This window comes from Vespa crabro, chromosome 3, assembly GCF_910589235.1.
Source record: "Vespa crabro chromosome 3, iyVesCrab1.2, whole genome shotgun sequence".
NCBI lineage: Eukaryota > Metazoa > Arthropoda > Insecta > Hymenoptera > Vespidae > Vespa > Vespa crabro.
In genome coordinates this window covers 13,483,918-13,504,314 of record NC_060957.1, presented here as the reverse complement: position 1 = coordinate 13,504,314, position 20,397 = coordinate 13,483,918, and the positions used below count along the sequence as shown (strand labels likewise).

At 31.7% G+C, this 20,397-nt stretch overlaps 2 protein-coding genes and 1 long non-coding RNA gene across 10 annotated transcripts; all 3 read right to left on the bottom strand.

Moving 5' to 3' along the window:
* Positions 1–433: 433 nt before the first annotated feature.
* On the bottom strand, positions 434–3,417 carry LOC124422427. Its single transcript, XR_006941866.1, has 3 exons — positions 3,213–3,417; positions 2,693–3,112; positions 434–1,862 (listed from the first exon to the last, which is right to left on the bottom strand). It is a non-coding gene; the product is annotated as an uncharacterized LOC124422427 (long non-coding RNA).
* Positions 3,418–4,985: 1,568 nt separating this feature from the next.
* On the bottom strand, positions 4,986–17,517 carry LOC124422651 (tumor necrosis factor alpha-induced protein 8-like protein). 7 transcript variants are annotated; one of them, XM_046959410.1, is made up of 6 exons: positions 17,302–17,362; positions 8,093–8,171; positions 7,579–7,696; positions 7,210–7,252; positions 6,852–7,126; positions 4,986–6,256 (listed from the first exon to the last, which is right to left on the bottom strand). In XM_046959410.1, the coding sequence occupies exons 3-6, from the start codon at positions 7,579–7,581 to the stop codon at positions 5,903–5,905; spliced, it is 675 nt and encodes a 224-aa protein (XP_046815366.1). In that variant the 5' UTR covers positions 7,582–7,696; positions 8,093–8,171; positions 17,302–17,362; the 3' UTR covers positions 4,986–5,902. The 7 variants fall into 7 exon arrangements, with proteins under 7 accessions (XP_046815366.1, XP_046815367.1, XP_046815371.1 ...); XM_046959411.1 differs by lacking the exon at positions 17,302–17,362 and adding an exon at positions 16,737–16,784; XM_046959415.1 differs by lacking the exons at positions 7,210–7,252; positions 7,579–7,696 and adding an exon at positions 16,737–16,870 and having other exon boundaries at positions 17,302–17,517.
* An 812-nt stretch (positions 17,518–18,329) lies between these two features.
* LOC124422650 (geranylgeranyl transferase type-1 subunit beta) lies at positions 18,330–20,025 on the bottom strand. Of its 2 annotated transcripts, none has more exons than XM_046959406.1 (3): positions 19,188–20,025; positions 18,728–19,088; positions 18,330–18,600 (listed from the first exon to the last, which is right to left on the bottom strand). In XM_046959406.1, the coding sequence occupies exons 1-3, from the start codon at positions 19,719–19,721 to the stop codon at positions 18,479–18,481; spliced, it is 1,017 nt and encodes a 338-aa protein (XP_046815362.1). In that variant the 5' UTR covers positions 19,722–20,025; the 3' UTR covers positions 18,330–18,478. The 2 variants fall into 2 exon arrangements, with proteins under 2 accessions (XP_046815362.1, XP_046815363.1); XM_046959407.1 differs by having other exon boundaries at positions 18,786–19,088.
* Positions 20,026–20,397: the final 372 nt, after the last annotated feature.

Sequence of the window (20,397 nt, the reverse complement as noted above, 5' to 3'; positions counted from 1 at the left end):
CTATTACTCCATATTTATATGTAATATGATTTAATTGATACACGCCAGAGTAATAAAACCTTTTCCATATGCTGAGTATATCTTATGTAATCTTAGTAAGTTTATCATCAATTAAGCAAATTGATTTTTTATCGCATAATGAAAATAATATACATTGGATAAATATCAAAATAATGGTATACACATACTATAAATTAAGTTTCAATTTTGTTTTCACGTTAGCATTATTGACAAAATATATATTAAAACACGAACGCTTTATTATTATTATTATTATTATTATTATTATTATTATTATTATTATTTTTATTATTATTATTATTATTATTATTATTATTATTATTATTACTATTATTATTATTATTATTATTATTTCGTTTTACGTAATTTATGTATTTTTACCTTAATATCTTTTTGTTTAAGAAAAAACAAGTTGATTTTATCCATTTGTAAATTTATGGTAATCATTATTCGCTGATATTTTGTTAAATCTATTTTAGTCATAAAAATGATATTTCTTTAAGTTATATTTAATTATTATTTCGTGGTAATTATTTGTTTTCATGCACTTATGAAAATAAAAAATTATAATGTGTTTGATTATCGTATACGTCATATTTTAATACAACAAATACGAAATGGGATTTTTCAAATATGATTTTAAACATGATATATTTACGTAGTATAAAACAGTTCTCCACCTTTTTCGATCGTACCATATGTGACTTTAGCGACATTTATGGACAAAATATGAACTACAAGTATAATAGGGAAATACCATTCCCACTATGCATCTGTTTTATCGGTGTATAAGCTTGTGGAAGTTATATACTCTATTAACTCCCATTAAAAATCGGATTAACGTGGAATCGCGCGTCTGATAAAAGCAAGAAAAAAACCATATGCTATATTATACTTTTCTGAAGATAGACTAATTGAAAAGTATTTGTTAATTGTAGAAAGTTTTTATATTTTTGAATTTCTTATTAATTACTTATACTAATAGTTAAAGCATATTTAAGTAACCATTAGTTGGATATCATTCGCGATAGAATACATATCATATAAAAGAGATAATAACAACAACGATAGATAGAAAATATTTAATGCATATATAATGGCGTACGTAAATAGAATAGAAGATATAGTATTTAATCTGATAAGTATAAGTGAGAACAAGTAAGGAATAATTCGAATTTTTCAATGAGTTTCTCTAAGAAATTATTTTAGAATTCTGCCATATATAATATATTTATCCGTTGAAATATTATTAGCAACGTAAAGTGTTAATACTTTAATGATATTTAGTTAGAATTAGATCGAAAATGTACAACCATTCGCCCGATAGTATTTGCTTTCGAATTAGATTTCGATATATCGTAAATAGTAAAGATCCAAATCTCACCACGTGGAGGTTGCTGCATTTGAAGACCTACGATGAGGTTGACGATGATTCTACTCTAAAATTCTCGGTATCGGAAGAACAATGCTATTTATAGAGAATTCAAGCTACCAACGCTATCTGTAAGAGGATCAGTTCTCGCTTATGAATAACAGGACCGAATTTCAAACAATAAAACGAAGTCCACGGTAGTCCATTTAATCGGATGCATGAATATCCACATCTGGTGTCCACTAACGCGGGCATGGATCTTCTTTTTATTCTATTCGTACAAAAGAAAGGAGACATTTCCTCTCTTTATATAATGCGGAAAGGTTTCGTAAGCTTCCGTCTAAATATGTAATCTTACGATTACAAATCGCGAGCACATAAACAAAATATCGGATATCCGCGTCGATATATCAAATCCTTGTTGCTTAATCACTCAATTGCAGACAAATCCATCCCTCGATGATTCAGCCTGAAGAAGAAAAAAAAGAGAAAGAAAAGAAAAAGAAGAGAAATAAAGAAAAGAAAGAAGTTAGTCGAGAAAGAGGAGTAAGAAAAGAATAGTTAGAGGAAGAAATTTAATAGGAAATAGATGAAGGTTAGTAGAGAAAGAGAAAAGAAAAGGAATAAGTGGAAGAAAATTAGTAGAAAAAAGGATTAATTGAAATTAAGAGAAAGATAAGAAGAAAAATAGAGAAGAGTTGAAGAAAAGAAAAAGAGAAAGAGAAGAGATGAAAGACGGAATGCGCACGCGTCTGAGAACGATGGAACTTAGAGAAAGAGGGGTGGACATCTCGAAGATCGCCCCACCCGAGCCAAACTAGAGTACCAAAATCGAGCTCGATTTTTCCTTACTGAAGAAAGGAGACCCGCCCAAGGCCCCTCCCAAGGGCCCACACCCAAGGGTCCCTCCCAAGGGTTCTACACAAGAGTTCCATGCAATACTGAGATAAAGTAGCACGCCTAAAGGCCCATATTCAAAGGTTCCATCCAAAAAAAAAAAAAAAAAACAAAAAACAAAAAACCTAGAATAATTAATCTTGAATAATTGTTTAAACTATTATATGACTATACGTGTCAATAAATAAAGATGAAAATAAATGAAATTATAAATTGTCTAAGCTTATCCGCATGGAATGAGTGAATTTCGATGTTTATACGTCGGAATGCAAAAGAAAACTATATCAATAATTAACAAAGCTCTTTTACTTATTAATCAATTCAATCAAATCACTTGTGCCAATTCAGATCTTTCATTCTCAATATAATTGAATAATTGTAGGAACTTACAAATTCACTTACTACTTAAGAAGTTCCGCGATGGCTCCAAAACACTCGTCTGCGATTTAGGTCGAAATTGAAGGTGGTTGGATTCGTAGATGGTTGAAAATGAGATAGGTCGACATCGAAGTTGGTTGAGATCCTCTTCTCTGATTCATTGATTCTAATACGCGGTAGTTATTTATTATCGGACGGTCACTGAATTTAATTCGCGAGACTTTACTAATTTATCTTTTATTTAATACAATCTTTAATACGATTGTTAAAAAAGAAAAAAGAAAACATTGCGAACACTGATTTTAATGATTACATCTTACAGGCAATCGATTCAAATACACTTGCTTTTTAAATTCAACGAAACGCGAACGAACAAACAATGCTTTTAGTTCGCGATTACTTTTTCTTTGTTTAATGATACACCACTTTGCGATTCCTTTATTGCTTCGTGCATGATTGCAACAGAAAAATGAAAACAAAATTATTATTATCATTGTTATAATAAGAAAATATTGAAGAAATGTTTGATATAAAATTTATTTACATTGAGTATATGTTAATCCTCGTACGATACATATCCTGCTCCAAACAAAATTTCAATGTTTATTCGACAGAATGTAAAAGACAACTGACTCGATAATTATCAAAGTTACTACGGCGTTTGTTTTTATTGACATTATAAACAGGCAACAACTTCAAGTTCAAAATTTAAATCTATCGAGATATCAAATTAATAATATTATATTATTTTTAACGCATGTTACGTGACGTTCAAATAAATAGATTATTGTTTAAATAATCTCGAAATTTTATAATATTTCCTTTAGTATAAAAATAATAGAGAAACATTTCTAATTTTTTTGCCTAATATTATTAATTAATAAATCTTAATTATAGGAAAATAAGTTAGAAAAATCTATATATATATATTCGAATTATATTAAATATTAAGTTAAGTATTAAAGAGAAGAAGGATCATAAAATAATTTATGTTTGTATTCGAAAGATAGATCGTAGCTTTTTATACATTAGAATATTTTACAATGATTCATTACGTTATAACTGATCTTGATAAGATCTTTCTATTAAATCTTTATAATATATTCGTTTATATAGTCTATTTCTGTTTCTTGATGTAGATAAACGATTGGCGTGTATCTGTTAACGTTTACATTCAGGAATTTATTTTGAAAGATCTCGAGATGTTTCATACGACCGCGTGCTTCTAAATTATATCCCCTGAATTACGAATACTAAATGTTTGCCATTATTCTAAACGTTGCTCATAAAATTTTGACATTTCTAATGTATAATATATAAAAAGAAAATTGGCACGAATGGCTGAACACATATTCTTTCTTTATTTCTTGAACATATGATCATTATTCATTCAAAGCTCATTAAGAATGTTCAAATGTGTTACGATGTGTCGAGTTCTCTTTGTAGAGAATCTCGCGTAAACGCGTTTCCTTGCTTTTAGAATGGAACAAAAAATCTGAGAGCATCAATTTACGCAGACAAGGCAGAGGCAAACCAAGCAGGCAGACATTCATTTCTACTTCATGGAAACAAAACACATACTCAAACTGAAGCGTTTATATGAAAATCAGTAGAGGTGGTGGTACGAGCTTCCTATCTTTTACCGCAAAGTTCAAGGGGCGCCACTATACGGAACTTTTTTGTTTTTTTTTTTTTCTTTTTCCTACGAAAAAACAAAATTTACGCCAACAGCTAGAATAAATGTGTAATCTTTCAATTCTATTTTGATTAACAAAAGATGAAGATTTATGCGAGGATATGACTTTTTTGAATTTTTTTTTGAATGAACTTTTTTATCCTGAAAAAGAAGAAGAAGAGAAGAACAAAAATCGCGTCAAAAAAATGATGTTCCTTCGAGAGAACGAACGTAGTACGTAATGCGTACAAAGAATGAAGCTTTGTGAAAAATTCGTAAAAGTCGTATATTCGTCTTGTAAAAATAAGACCTTGTTCGTCTATATCGGTCAAGAATCATGCCTGTAATCATTGTTGGCGTAAACTATTATAAGATATCAGACCTTGCGAATCGGCTTTAAAAAAATAAACGAAATCTTTTTGCAAGAACGATCGCGTGATAACACGTGAAATATAATAATTTATCGTTGTATTTTTTTTGTTTTTATTTCTTTATTTGTTTTAATTTTATAATCTAAACTTGAAAATATTTTATCGAATAATTCATTTTTGTCCCGCAAATAATGTCTGTTTTTTTTTTTTTTTTTTTACGTTAAAGGTTATAATAAAGGTTACAACAATAATAACGAAAAAAAAAAAAAGGTTTCGCATTTATAAATAATTTATTGACCATTGGTACAACATTTCGCTATATAGATAATCATCATAAATAACGTGTAAAGAGAGGAGGTGTATAACTGTATATAAAATGCGTGTATCCTTGATATCGAAATTTTTCGATAAGATATACACATTACAATATTATCCTTGAAATGTACGCATATAAGTAATGTGTATGTTGTTAAATTAAGATATGTGGTGATTATCATTTATAAAATGTTTATCGCGTGGTGAATGTATTCTTTTTTTTTTTTTCTTCTTTTCCTTTCTTTTCTTTTTCTTCTTCCTATTCTTTTTTTTTTTTTTTTAACGTGCATTACGTGTGAGACGATTCCATTTTACATTCCAAGGATCTCTTTTGAACATCCGTCAACAAGATCGCCGAAATTCGAACTTCCGCGGCAGATATTAATTACTTATTAATAATTCCTAGCAATTAGGCGCGCGAATAAATATAATTCGTTTACACAATATATGTCGACATTCTTAAATTAAGCAGAGTATTGAACGATTATTGCATAAATCAATAGATACGTTCATCAATCGTGTAACTAGCGACGTTCACGTATACATATAAAATACGTATGTATACGAAAAATGTATATCGTTTTTTTTTCTTTTTCTTTTTTTTTTTTTTTTTTTTTTTCAATGATCGTTGCATTAAACAAAATCGGCTAATGTGCGTACGTACGTTCGTGCGTAAATTCTATGAAAATATCGTTAAAAAGATCGACGCACGCGTATGGGCAGAGAGTGAACACTTATGAAAATTTCTAATGAACCCTCTTTGATGGTTCCATGCAAAGATCGAACAATAATCGATATTCATCCATCCATCGATCGTTGTCCTTTCTTAGCATTTCATTAATATCGATCGAGCACAATGGAATCTACAAGAAGTCAAAGATGTCCAGCATCTAAGGCTTTGTTTATATCACTGACTAGCATCCCGAGGATTGGTCTGTGTTCAGAATCTTGCCTAAACACCGAATCTAAAAATTCGGGATTTCTTAGAAAATCGAAGACCTGATCGCATCGATCCTGAGACTTGTCCGTCAAGTGAGGCTTTATCAGACCTTGTATCGCTGATCGACAACGCTCGAGGGATCGAGTTAAGTACGCTTTGTCGAAACTGAATTCGAGTTCGTAGAAGGAGACCACAGCCATCGCTACTGCTCTCAAAGCTGTCCTGATCTCAACAAGTTTTGCATCATCCGTTGGACCGAGTTGTTGATTACGTTGCAACAGCCCAACCTGTGTATTAAAAGAGTGAACGTCGTCGAGTTTACAGAAGAGAAGCCACACTAGATATATTGCATTAATCATTTGCATTGGAATTAATTAACAAGAATTGACAAACCCTGAACAAGTTTTTCTTTTTTCTTTTTTTTTTTTATTTTCTTCTTCATTTTGCAATCTGCGACGAAGAATTTGCGAATTGAATAATAAATAATAAATAATCATCTCTTTTTATAGTCTGCTCGAATATCGACATTGAATTTACTGTCATTTATTTCAAAGCAAATAAATTAATCCTTTATAAGGCGTCACGTAACTTTGAATTTACGCATATATTGATATATCTGTGTTCCTTTTTTTTTTTTTTTGTTTAACTCTTATTTCGTTTTTCCTCTACAGAATTATTCGTAATTCATATACAAACGTTAATCTTTTATCAAATGTAAGAGATATACTACATTACAAGATAAGTTTCATCGTATGATCTATTTGTAAACATTATATATTATATCGTTTATAAACACGGGAGAAAAAGAAACTACACGCATACGTATCCTCTCAAAACATTGCGTTATAGAGAATTAATTTCAACTAAATGAAATAGTTTTACCTTGATGGACAATTTAACAATATTCTTGAGAACTTTCTCCGGTTGTTTTTTATCTAAGGATGGATTGTTCTTCGTCGCCCTTTCCATCAGCTTGTAAAGATTGTCCAAGAGTGAAGTGGTCGCGTCATCTATTAGAAGAGACCTTCCAGCACCAGTGGAGACCACTCGTCCCAATAGCTTCTTCTGAGCACGAAGACCCAAGTCTCGAGCACGACTTCCGGTGCCTCCGGCAGGATAAGTTCCACCACCACCGATTGTAGCTGCCGACTGCATCACTGTAATATATTTAAGTAAGATTTAATGAAAATTTTGCGATGATTATACGCATACGTTTTAAGAACGTACAGGAAATACTTGCCGTTAAGTTCCGTTAAGATTGTCATTAACTTCTCACGGTTCACCTTGCAAAAGAAATCGAGTTGGAAGAACAATAACAATGAACGGTCAAGTACACGCCCTTCCGGTTATGGATACAATTTTAACAATCAAGAGATCTATTCACTGAATGGAGAATGCAATCATAAAATTATAAATGAATAATATGTGAAAAAAAAATTTTTCTCACGCTAAAGAGAAATTGAATTAATTTTATTGCAAATTCATTTTCGAACTTATATTTGAAGATTGTTGGTAATAATCAAAAAAAAAAAAATATCGTTCTATTCATCTCGATTTCTTTCAGAATAAAAGATTACAATTAATGACGTCGTCGATAAGATATACTCACCATCAAACATTGGTAAACCGCTATTTCCTCTTGACGATAACGGGATTGGAAATTAAATAACAAAAAAGAAAAAATGCCAGTGGACTTGTGAACGTTGGCCGAACTCAGATAAATTTAACTAAAATATAATATATGAGAAAATAATTAATGTGACAACGTAAAATATAAGCCGTACAGATTCGAGAAATAATAAGATGTTCAATAAAACGAATAAAATGAATCATTTAATATTTGTGAAGAAATGTACGAAGAATTGTAATAGTCGATCGATAAAAATATTTAAAGTGCGAACATTGAAGGCTTTTTTTTAAATAAAATTACGAAGCGAAGCAAACAAAAAAGATAACAAATACAAAATAATAATAATAATAATAATAATAATAATAATAAAAAATGAAAAAATAAAAAAAAAATAAAGACAGATAAAATTTACATTGAAGTTCGAGACGCAGTATATTAGAGAGTGCGCGTTAAATAGATCCCATCTAATGTATGTGCGGAAGTAGCTGTATACCTTGATTGCAGTCGGTTACAGCTACGAGATGGTAGAGTAACCAGCTCTGTAATTCCATTACGGCCGTGCCCCACGCCACCTAAAAGACATAGAGCTTTTCTAAGCAATTATGAAGCATGTAACGAGTAAAGTCAATGCTCTCGGAAACCACGAGGTACTTTATAAAACGATGTAATGCAACGAACGAACGAACGAACTAACGAATGTACATACGTACACATGTTATTTATCTCTATGTATATTGTGTATTAGAAGAAAAAAGAAGAGACATATACGAGATACACACGTACATGTACATATATATATATATATATATATGTACATAAACGCATGTTCTCTCCTCCACGTTTACCGCTTTTAATCGACGATCAGATTAATCTATTAATCGGCTTCAGGCTTCTAACAACGATTTAAAAATATTCTCATAAAGTTCTCAATAATATTTGCTTCCTCGTTAGATTTTTCATAATGAAAATTCTAATAATAATAATAACATTCGATCGAACGAATTTCACATCATAAACTTTCTCGTTAAATATCGAAGAAATATCACGTTAGAGAGTCAATACGAAAGTCTCGCTCGTGAATATCACGATAGGATTCTATAAACGTGAGTTCAACGATTAACTATTCGATTTTATTCAAAAACAAGACGAATGATTGATTATTAGATAACTCTTAAGGATCTCAATAAGGATTAGTAAAGAAGAACTATTGTTAGATTCATTTATTCTAAAGTGGAAAAAACAAATGTTCGAGAGGGACAAAATGTTATTATTTCTTTTCTTTTCTTATTTAATTTTCTTCTCTCTCTCTCTCTCTTTCTCTTTCTCTTTTCGTAATATGTTTTCGTAAACGTGACTAAGGTCGCTTAAGAACAAAATGAGAACAAAAAAAAAAAAAAAAAAGAAAAGAAAAGAAAAACAATTAATCGTATAAACAGTATCGCTCTCCCGATGGTTCCCCAATGTCTTTCTTTTTTTTTTTATTTTTTATTTTTTTTTTTTTTTATTTCTTTGTTCGTTCATATGTTTATTTCTTTTCTTCTTTCTCTAAAATACTCTCCTCTCGCATTCATCGTTTGTTTCTTTCGCAATTTCTTAAGTGCTCAACGATGTTCTCCGAGACACATTTCTCATCCCTTCGATAAAATTCGTATCATAGATAACAACCAAGGGTGGACAAGTAGCTGCGTCCCTATCGCGCTCCTCTATTCGCTCCTCCTCTTAGAAAGAGAGAAAGAGAGAGAGAGAGAGAGAGAGAGAGAGAGAGAGAGAGAGAGAGAAAGGGAGAAAGAGATAGAGAGAGAAAGATAGATAGATATATATAGAGAGAGAGAGAGAGAAAATGAGAGTGAGGTGAATGCGACTAGGTATAAGACTATAAGGCACACGGAGAGGAGCCTTTGGCAGTTGGATCGATTTGCAAGGAGCGTCAAGGCGAACCAGAGACTCTCATTCGACATTTGAAGAGGTTATCATAAAGAATCGTGAAATTGTCGATTGATCGTGAAAAAAATCGAATCGGGGAAAAATGTAATCATAAAAAATTCGAATAAATTATTACTTTCTTCCTTTCTTTCTTTCTTTCTTTCTTTCTTCTTTTCATATATCGTATCTAATCAGAAAAAGAAAGAGATAAAAAAGAGAGAAAGAGAAGTAGAGAGAGAGAGAGAGAGAGAGAGAGAGAGAGAGAGAGAACATAAATAAAAAAGAAAAAGAGAGAAAGAGACGAATAAATAAAAATAAAAGAGGATAGAACACACCGTCACGTTACGGAATCTTCCACGATCAATGCTTTCCTCCCGTAAATTAATGAGTCGGCTTTCGCGGAATGTGAACACCGATTCTATCTCTATCTCTATCTCTATATCTACCTCTTTCTCTCTCTCTCTCTCTCTCTTTAACATTTCGAGTTTTATGCGCACGAGATAGGCTCGCAGCGATAACAAGGACTAGTCGATCAGGAACACGGATGGTGGCCTATGATCGATCGGCAAACTTTTCTTCTCTCACCCTCTTTTTCCATTTCTTCTTCTCTTTCTCTCTCTCTCTCTCTCTTATCCCTCCCTATATTTCCCCACCCCTCTTTGTTAGTTTGCTTCTTTCACGAATCAGCAAAGACGACGCAGATGGTAGCAAAGAAGAACTACCATCGCTTACTATCTTACTACCGCTCCCGTTTTATCCAACCACTTGAACCCAGTCTCCCATTCAAAAACGTTCTCATTCACTCTATCAAGATGACAGCGATCGTACGTTTTCTGTCCTTTTTTCTTCCTCCTCTCCTCCCCGCCAACTCCCCACTCCTATCTCATTCTATCACTGTCTCTGTCTCTATATCCGTCTTCTCTCTCTCTCTCTCTCTCTCTCTCTCTCTCTTTCTCTTTTTTCCTCTGACATTTCTCTAACGAAGGAAGATTATTTTTTTACTGAAACTCGTGAAACTTATAGGAATTTTTCTCATTTCGTTTTTCTATCTCTCTCTTTCTTTCTTTTTATTTTTTCTTTCCTTTTCATATAAAATCCACAAGCGAGCACTCTAATCCGAGATTAGAACGAGATCTTTATCATTCAACGAGAGATTATTTTGATATTTTTCTTTTGTTTCCTTCTCCTTTTTTTTTTCTTTCTTTTTTTTTCTTTTTTATATTTTACTCTTTTTCCGATATCTTTTTTGTAATCGACGATTGGTCTCGTCGTTATCTATCGAATGAATTTAGGCTAATATTCAATGCCAATAGATATCTTTCTGTTGTCCTTTTTTTTTCTTTTCTTTCTCCTTCACATCCACCCCCCCCCCCGACCTCGACCAATCAATCCAACCACGCCACTTCTTTCTTTTTTTTTTCCTTTTAATAGAAATAAAATAAAAATTATCCTATATATATCCTTTATTGTTTCGAGGTAAATATCATTTGGCTCGTTATCGTTCGCATTAATAAAAGGTTAAACATTTTTTCGATAAGAATATGGACGGACGCTAATGTACTCGAGAGTTTCGTATCATTTATGAGTTATGACAATGAGTCAGATGTTAAAACGCGTCATGTCATTTAACATTCTACATTATTCTTATACGTGATTATATATATATGTGTGTGTGTGTGTGTGTGTGTGTGTGTGTGTGTGTGTGTGTGTGTGTGTGTGTGTGTGTGTGTGTGTGTGTGCGCGCGCGTGTATTTCCATATATAGCACAGACGTGTTTCTTCAACAAGACAACTTTGTAATTATGATACTGTGTAGTAGGAAACCGATAATACGATTAGAAGCATTCGTTACTATGTGTATATAATATATATATATATATATATATATATATATATATATATATATATATATTGTTGTATATGTGTATATAGAATACAGGAAACACATTGAGATTGCTTTGCTGCATACTAGTTGGAATGTTTTACGTGCACGTCGTTTATCAAATTATTGAGACGTGTAAGGTACGTTGCAATGTGGAGAAAGTCCATCGCAAGGTCGATGAGCGAATTATTTGATTTAAAATGAACGTGGACGTATTCCAGAAGCGTGAAGAGACTTCGTGGATCGAAGAGACAAGGACGATGTGCGGGCGATGAATATATATTACATAGTCGTGTCATTTCTAATATTAAAACTATCCTTATCATTTGCCTCGTTATATTTTTCTTTCAGTAATGACTACACAATTTGTAACATCTGTAAAACAATTAAAATGTATGCGAGAGAACTTGCTATTCATCCTTCTCGATATTTTCTATTCTCCTCGAAGGAGGGGATTAATTGTCGAACCTTGAAAAGAAAAAAAAAAAAGACGATAATTTCCAACACGTGTAGAACATTTTTTTTTTTTTTTTTTTTACGTACAATAGTGGACTGTTTTTTCGTCATCTAATTTCTAAGTTTCTCGAATGAGGAACTAATGACTCTTGGAAAAATGAAACGATAATTTCTAACACGTGTACAACATCTTTACATATAATAGAAGACTGTTTTGTGCTTAAATTTCTAAGTTCCTCGAAGGAGGGGTTATTAAAAAAAAGAAGAAAAACAAAAAGAAGAAAGAAAAAATAATACAATAATTTCTAACACGTGTACAAAATTTTTTTACCCACAACAGAGTACTGTTTCCTGTTTAAATTTATAAGCTACTCGAAGAATGATTTATCGAATCTAGAAAAAAATTATACGATACACGTGTACAAATTTAACCCATCAAAGATGATTGTTCGTGTTCGAGCTTTCAAGAGCAGCTATCGAATCGTGAAAAAAAAAAAAAAGAAAGAAAGAAGATGAAAGTACAGTAATGGTACTTATCCCCTATAATGTTAGTTTACGTTACATCAATCCATTTGTAGCCACATCGTAAATTTCTACCCTAAACCTATAAAAAATAAAATAAAAAAAAAGAAAGAAAATAAAAAGAAAAGAAAAAGGAAAAAAAGAAGAAAAGAAAATAAAGCAGGTTACGTGTGTGTAACTACATTGTTATAAAAAAAAAAAAAAACAAAAAAAAAAAAGATAAAGAAAAAGGAAACGAGAGCCATGAAGAGATATATTCGACATGAAGAGACTTTTAGACTTTCTCGAACATTATATCGAACTTAACGACTACCCAAGTTGAAGAAGTTTTCTGGATTTGAGTCGGAAGAGATTTTTTGCCGTCTCGAGTGAAGATAATAATACGAAGAGCTATTTATTTTGAGAAGACAACGTATAACTACAGTAAACTAAGATTTATGTGATGAAATAATACATGCTTTACGAGAGGATATAATTGCATTTGGAGTTTTACTTTGAGTCAATGTCTTACGTACGTATATACATACATATATATATATATATATATATACATACGTATGTACATATATAATACGATCAATTGCAGGGAGCAATTTGAAACATCTTGAGGATTTCATTGGATTGGCTATGTGCGAGCCAGTAAGGAAACAAGCAAACAACCCTCCCCAAGTTCGCTTTTTCTTGGCCGCCCTTGATAGTTTTTCTTTTTCACTCTCCCCAAGATGCAGCTGTTACTCATCGACAGCTGTGCAACTGGCAGTAACCCCTCCTTGTTAAAACGAGCATCTTTCTCGAGGATGCCTACCACCTGCCTTATCGCCAAAACTTCGTCTATATACTTTATGATCGTTTATGTAACTGCGTTCACGTATAGGTAATACATTTTATATATATATATATATATATATATATATATATATATATAAATAGATAGATAGATAAATAGATAGATAGTATATATATATATATATATATATATATGTATATGTATATATATATGTATTATGTTATATTATACTCTAATAGTATATATAGATAAATGTATTATATTGTATTAATAATTTATAATATAATACTATATAGTATTATCAAATGCTGTAGTACTATATATATATATATATATATATATATTAAAGAAAAACGTACACATACACGTATACATATACATTTTTTCTAAACCCCAAAAGAGAAAAGGAACTCTAAACACGTGGTATACGCGAGATTATTAACGTCCACAAAAGGGTCACTCGATGTTCCCTTAAATACGACTTTCGAGACGTCGTTCGTCCCCTTGGATAAAGGTATATTTCGCGTATACGGTGGCAGTTTTAAGAACACGAGGGTTTATACCTCGTTCTCGAAAAAGACTGAGAGAGAAAGAGAAAGAGGGAAAATGAAAAAGAGAGAGAGAGAGAGAGAGAGAGAAAGAAAGAAAGAGAGAGAGAGAGAGAGACACGTGTTCGTAGATCTCGCTTTCACGAGCACAACGCGCATACCGATGTTGTAACTTCGAAACCCTTAGAAGAAAGAGATAGAGAGAGAGAGAGAGAGAGAGAGAGAGAAAGAGAGAGAAAGTGTGAAGGAAAGAGAGCAAGAGAAAGAGAGAGATGTATTTTCGTACCTTTCATATACATTTATACGTATGTATGTATGTATGTATACGTATAGAAATACGAAAGCAACACCGTGTTTCATCTCTGGAAAGCATTCGTGAATTAAATTTGCCGCGCATGCGCATACAAGCGCGCGCTCACACCTACAAGGGAGGGAAAGAAAAAATAAAAGAGGTACCACGGTAATTAGGGCGAATCTTTACCCGATATATTTATCGTATGCGTGTGTGTCTGTACACCCGTATATGTTATGAGTATAGTAATTCGTATGTACATTTTACAAAATCGTTTGAAAATTAATATCGAACGAATTAATGTAACACTAATGTGTATTAATTTATGTACATAACGTACATAAGTAATATCGATATTAATTCAATAAATTAAACGTGTGCTAAATGTTAAACATTCGTTTAATATATATATATATATATATATATATATATATATATATATATATATTTTTTTTTTTCTTTTTTGTTTACACGCATTTGTGATCATTAGATCTTTTTCGTCAATCTTATTTCGTCGTAATAACAAAAACATTCGTATTGTAATGAATTCGTTTTTTTGTTTCTTTCTTTCTTTCTTTCTATGATGACATTTGTCATTTCAAATTTAATGATCTTTAATTTTTTATAAATAGACGAAGGATATGTGACTCGATAACAAAGTTTCGCGATATGCAAAACGAAGGAAATTTTGTAAGAGAAAGAGAGAAAGAGATAGAAAAGGAAGAGAAAAGCGAATGTGTATGTGTGTGTGTGTGTGTGTATGAGAGAGAGAGAGAGAGAACGCTTGCGCGGTCAATGTTGTTACGAAGCCGTAGTTACTTTGTAACGCGCATGCGCGCATATGCAACAGAAACGCGGAGCGAGAGTAAGAACGGATGAAAAAACTGGAACGCACTTTTTTATTTTTTCTTTCTCTTCCTTTCTTCTTTTTCTTTTTTGCATCTTCTTTCTTTATCTATCTATCTATCTATCTATCTATCTATCTCTTTCTTTCATTCTTTCCTTCCTTCCTTCCTTCCTTCCTTCCTTCTTTTTTCTTGTCTTTCTTTTCTTCGTTCTTTTTTTTTTTTTTCGTTTTACCATCATAATTGCATGCGTAGAGCGCACACGTCACACAACAGGCTCATTCATTGCACTCGTTTACTGGTTTTATTTAAACGACGATATTTTACATTAACGAGTTTTACTCTTCTCTCTCTCTCTCTCTCTCTCTCTTTTTCTCTCTTTGAATAAAGATTATCCTCATAGATCATTCAAATAAAATTAGAAAGACTAAGTCTTGTTTCCCGTTTCAATCGTTAATTCATAAGGGCGAATGTATTATGTCTCCATCGTACGACATTTTGTTGTACATATTGTGTGTATGCGTATATATATATATAATTATATAAATAACTATAATAACAATTAGATAAACAATAATCGTAAGAATATATAATAATAATTATATGAATGACTATATAAATAAACTTATGTATGTATCAGGTTCTGGCGGGAAAATTAATTATTTGAAAAATGGAAGCAATTGTATTTGTTTTTTTGGGATATGGATCGGATAAAAAAAATTTCATATTGTTTGACGAAATTCTTACGAAATATTCTAATTTGTAATTCGTTTTATTTTCGACATTAGAGAATCGACGTAGCGATTAAAACTATTTGTTGGTGTACGTAACATGCATGCACATATATATATATATATATATATATATATATATATATAATATTACTCGGCCCCGTTAAATTGCTCCCATACGACATGCGCGTCGTCTCTCTGTGTCACTGACTAAATAGATAATTAAGCGCCCGTACATTCCGGGCTCACCGCGTAAAGCTATTTTTCTATGTCACAGACGGGATATTTCCTAGTCTCGCAAAACGTTACTACGACCTTACGATGACGAGAACTGCTGCACGTTATTTGCCACGTGCAATCGATCTATTCCGAAGCTGGCTTGTTCCTATTTGCTTTCTTTTTTTTTTTTTTTCCTTATTTTTTTTCCTCTCTTCTTTTCTTTCCCCTTGTGTTTTTCCCTTTTCTTTTTTTCATCGCAAAGCAAAAAAAAAAAAAAAAAAAACGCACGAACACGGTTTCGACGAACAAGTCTCTCTCTCTCTCTCTCTCTTTCCTTTTTTTTTTATTTTTTATTTTTTTTTTTTTTTATTCGCACGCAATTCTTATCCCTACGCGATATCTTTTTCTCTCATTTTTCTTTTTTTTTTTTTTCTTTTTTTTTTTAATTATTATTATTTTCTTATTTTAAATGATCTACAGATCTACAATCAATTTTCACTCGAAAGCTTCTTTCTTTCCATTTTCTTTTTTTATTTTCTACTTTTAATTTTTATTGAAGTAATAATATTTGATTGAGATCGAGGTCAATGAGAATTTAATGCTAATCGTTGTTAATTAGATATACATATATATATATATATACATACATACATACATACATACATACATACATACATACATATGTGGCAAGTCCTTCATCGAGTTATATTCGACGGAATAGAAAAATAGAGATAAGAATGTAATTTTAGGTTAATTAGCGGAATCAACGTGGCTTATTGTATGTACGTTGGCGGTTTTTTTTATTTTTTTTTTTTTTATTTTATTTTAAACTAAATCAAGTTATACCTTATAATCGTGGATTTGTAGAAATATTAATCATTTGCATTCTCAACTACTACTTTGATTTTAATCGTGATAAAGTTTTCTACTTACGAATATGAGTAATGGAACCGTTATGAATACCAAAGTTGTTCTCCTCTTATAAAAAGTAGTAGTAGTAGTAGCTTCGGGAGTTGTACTCGTTAGTTTTACTCGTGCGCACACGATCAAGATTCTAAACAAGTTTACTGATCGAACAATGAATGCGTGGTGATTCTGTAGTTTAGAATTACTGCGGGAAAGTTGTATATTTATAAGAATGAAAAGGGAAAAACTGTGATTATGACTTCCCAAGACGCAACAATAACCGACGGATAATGAGATGAGTCAACGGTGAATCGACGAAATAATAAAAAAAAAAAAAAAAAAAAAAAAAAGAAAGAAAGAAAGAAAAAAAACAAAGAAAAAAGTGAACGTTGCGATTTGAATAATCTCGTAGTAGTGTTCGTTCGTTGAGCGAAATACAACGCGTCTCTATGAGTATCCAATGCTTTTTATATTTCGATCGCTTAAGGACGATCTCTAATGAATTAAGTACGATGGGAAGGTTAAAAAAAAAAAAATTCATTGAAAAATTAAAGTTTCGCCGTGCCAATTTAAATCTATCGCGCGCACTAACCTCTGATGATGTTTTGGGTCGCGGTCGCGACCCAACACCGATGACGGTTAAAAGATTCCTCTCGAGACGCAACGTCCCGTTGGGAAAAAAATCCGCTTAATAACGTCTCTCTCTCTCTCTCTCTCTCTTTCTCTCTCTCTCTCTCTTTTTCTCTTTCACTCTCTCTCTCTCTCTCTCTCTGTCTCTCTCTCTTTCTATCTTTCTTCCTCTTTTTTTCCTATTTTATATTCAACTTCCTTTTTATTGTATTTCGGAGATCGTATATCAAATATCCCACGATTAAGGATCGCGAACGTGGCGCGAAGAACGACGAGGCCACTAACTTTCGACAGGTAGAGTAGAGAAAACGCGTGTCCGATCGACCGACCGTCCTAGGACACGAGCAGATCGCACCACTCGCGCGAACGAACGTCGTCTGTTGTGCTTCGCGAACCTACCCTCGTTACCATGGGGAACTGTCGCCGTGCGATCTGGTAGGGATACAGGAACGATGATATTCTATTACTTCGGATATTCTCGGCTATCTTCGATTACAATAAGTATTTCGTATCGCGCCACAGTAGATGGCAGGACTAGAAATTTTTGCCGCTGACGTCATTATCGATCGAAGATTATCTAAGTGATTCTTATCGCTGATTGGTCCTTTTGATACTGTATTTCGATAATTTTATCGATTGTAAATCGATTGTTTCAAAACAATGGAAAATAAAGTGATCGAGAACGTGTATAAATTTTCTAATGTAATCTTTAGGATCATTGAAGACTATTATCGATAAGTTTACAATTTAATGGTTATGTAAACCAAAAAAAAAGAAAAAAGGAAATAATAATCTATTTCACATGATTTATATTGTACTTTAGTGAAATTCATGTGTGATATATATATATATATATTTTTTTTTGTTTATATCAATTTTCTAAATCATCTTTTATATTTATTAATATTGTACTTAAGAAATTTAATTTTTGTCATTATTTCAAATGAAATATTAATAAAGTATAATGTTCTAATTGGTATTAGACAGTAATTGACTATTTTTAGAATAATGTTTTTTTTCAGCGTACATAACACAGCAGACACTATATATTTCAATATTCAAATGTAAATATACCATTCGATATACTTTTATCTGTGCGCTTGATATGGTTACGAATAGTTCTTTCATTTACATTATCATCACTGTAGTCGCCATGTTTCATGAATTTCTTTTAAATGTCTATAAGCTCGTTCAGAAATATTTAGAGCTGCATTTATTGAACTGAGACCAGGCTCTCCCAATAGGCTCAAACCACATAATCCTATGAACAAAATTAATAATATATATATATATATATATATATACATAATAAGCTTATATAAGTATCTCAGTATTGTTATATGTTTTCATTATTCTTTTTATTTTCTGATAATGAATACATAACATACCTAGATATGTATGTAAAGGATCTGAAGTACAATTATAAAATTTTGCAAATCCACCTACTAATGTATCTTGCGTTTCTAATAGGAATGCTTTATTTGCATCAGGATCTGACAATGATCCAACATTAAGAAGTTGTAATGTTGCACCAATCCAGAAACTATAGCAAGTGTCTGATGGTTTACCGGGTCTTCCATGAAAACCACCATCTTGTCTCATTAGGCACCATCGCCTTAGTCTATTTAAATGTTCCTCGTTCAATACATTATGGAGCTCATTCATAAGAAATAAACTGGCTATCGCACAAAATGTAGATCCTCCATGAGACTCTAATCCAGGACCTTGGCCAATTGCTCCATCATACGACTACAATATAGATATATATATCTTTATTACAATAGAAGCATAAAAAATAATAATCTTGATCAATGTTACAGTTAAACAAGTAGATAAATATTAACTTACAATGCTTCTTAAAATATAATCGATGGCACTTGCTTTATTTACACCCGACCAATCATCTAAAATTGCAGAAACGCAACAAGCACAATAAAGAAATCTCATATCACTCTCATATCCCATTACAATGGCTTTAAAGGATCCATCGGGGTTTTGACAGGCACGTACTCCCTCGATAACAGATTTTTTATCCACTCTATCTAAATTATCCCCAAGAATTACAAGAGTAACTAATCCTGTATATGTTGTCGCTAAATGACCACATTGATACTTTGAGGCCTCTTTTGGTATTGTTGTTGATGCTTGAAATCCAGATCGTGGTCCGGCTCCTGCAATTTGAAGTCTATAAATCCAGTCCACAACATCTGCTTTCATATCATCTCCAATTTCATCCAAAGAATTTAATACGTCTAATCCAGATATAGCAAAAAATGCTATGACCGATCTGCTAGAATCTAATTCTGCCAATCTACTTGGCATAATTTGTAATAATCTTTGGAAATATTTAGTATGCTTCTTCTTTGCTAATTCAGGTGACATGATTTTTTTTAATTATCTTTCTAATACATCAGACAAAAATCATATCAATTAAATTTGATATATCAAAAAAATGTATCTTTTGAACTCGTTGTGCGGACGTATGTACATAATTTTATTAATCAACATTTAGTTTCTCTCATATTTTGCTTGTCAGCAGTTCTTAAATTTTTTCAATTTATATATTTCCGACATCTTTATACTCAATCACATGTTTTAATAATAGAAATAAATTTATTAAAAATACTTCGCTTAATTAAAGAACGTCAATCATCAGATACAACGCATTACCATTCATTGAACTACTCATGACAGCATGCTAACATTAGGGTGCCTTTTAAATATACCTAACATGAAAATACAGCCATAATGAATTTGAACTTTGTATAGCTTCAAATAGAATATCATGATTGGTCCTTGCGCTTATATAGCATTATAAAGTTCTTTCCATTGGACAATATTCCGATTGGTTAGCTCTTTTAAATTCGCTTTCGTCATTGGTCAGAAAGAATATGGATTCTCATTGGAGATTACTCTGATGTATACTCAACTTTCAAATATCGTTAAAGATTCATAACATTAATATTTAAATTAAACGAAGAAACGAAATAATTAAAACAATGTATCAATTCGATCAATTTAAATGAAGATTTTATCGATATATTCTTTTACATACATA

Bases quoted from the DNA above. Each gene is read 5' to 3' on its own strand.
- LOC124422651 (XM_046959415.1), bottom strand. From the start codon at position 8,150: ATGGAATTACAGAGCTGGTTACTCTACCATCTCGTAGCTGTAACCGAC. The intron at 7,127-8,092 runs GTATACAGCTAC...AATATATTACAG, and splicing joins TGTAACCGACTGCAATCAAG to TGATGCAGTCGGCAGCTACA. The intron at 6,257-6,851 runs GTAAAACTATTT...TTTAATACACAG, and splicing joins TTGTTAAATTGTCCATCAAG to GTTGGGCTGTTGCAACGTAA.
- LOC124422650 (XM_046959406.1), bottom strand. From the start codon at position 19,721: ATGTCACCTGAATTAGCAAAGAAGAAGCATACTAAATATTTCCAAAGA. The intron at 19,089-19,187 runs GTAAGTTAATAT...TCTATATTGTAG, and splicing joins ATTATATTTTAAGAAGCATT to TCGTATGATGGAGCAATTGG. The intron at 18,601-18,727 runs GTATGTTATGTA...TTTTGTTCATAG, and splicing joins TCCTTTACATACATATCTAG to GATTATGTGGTTTGAGCCTA.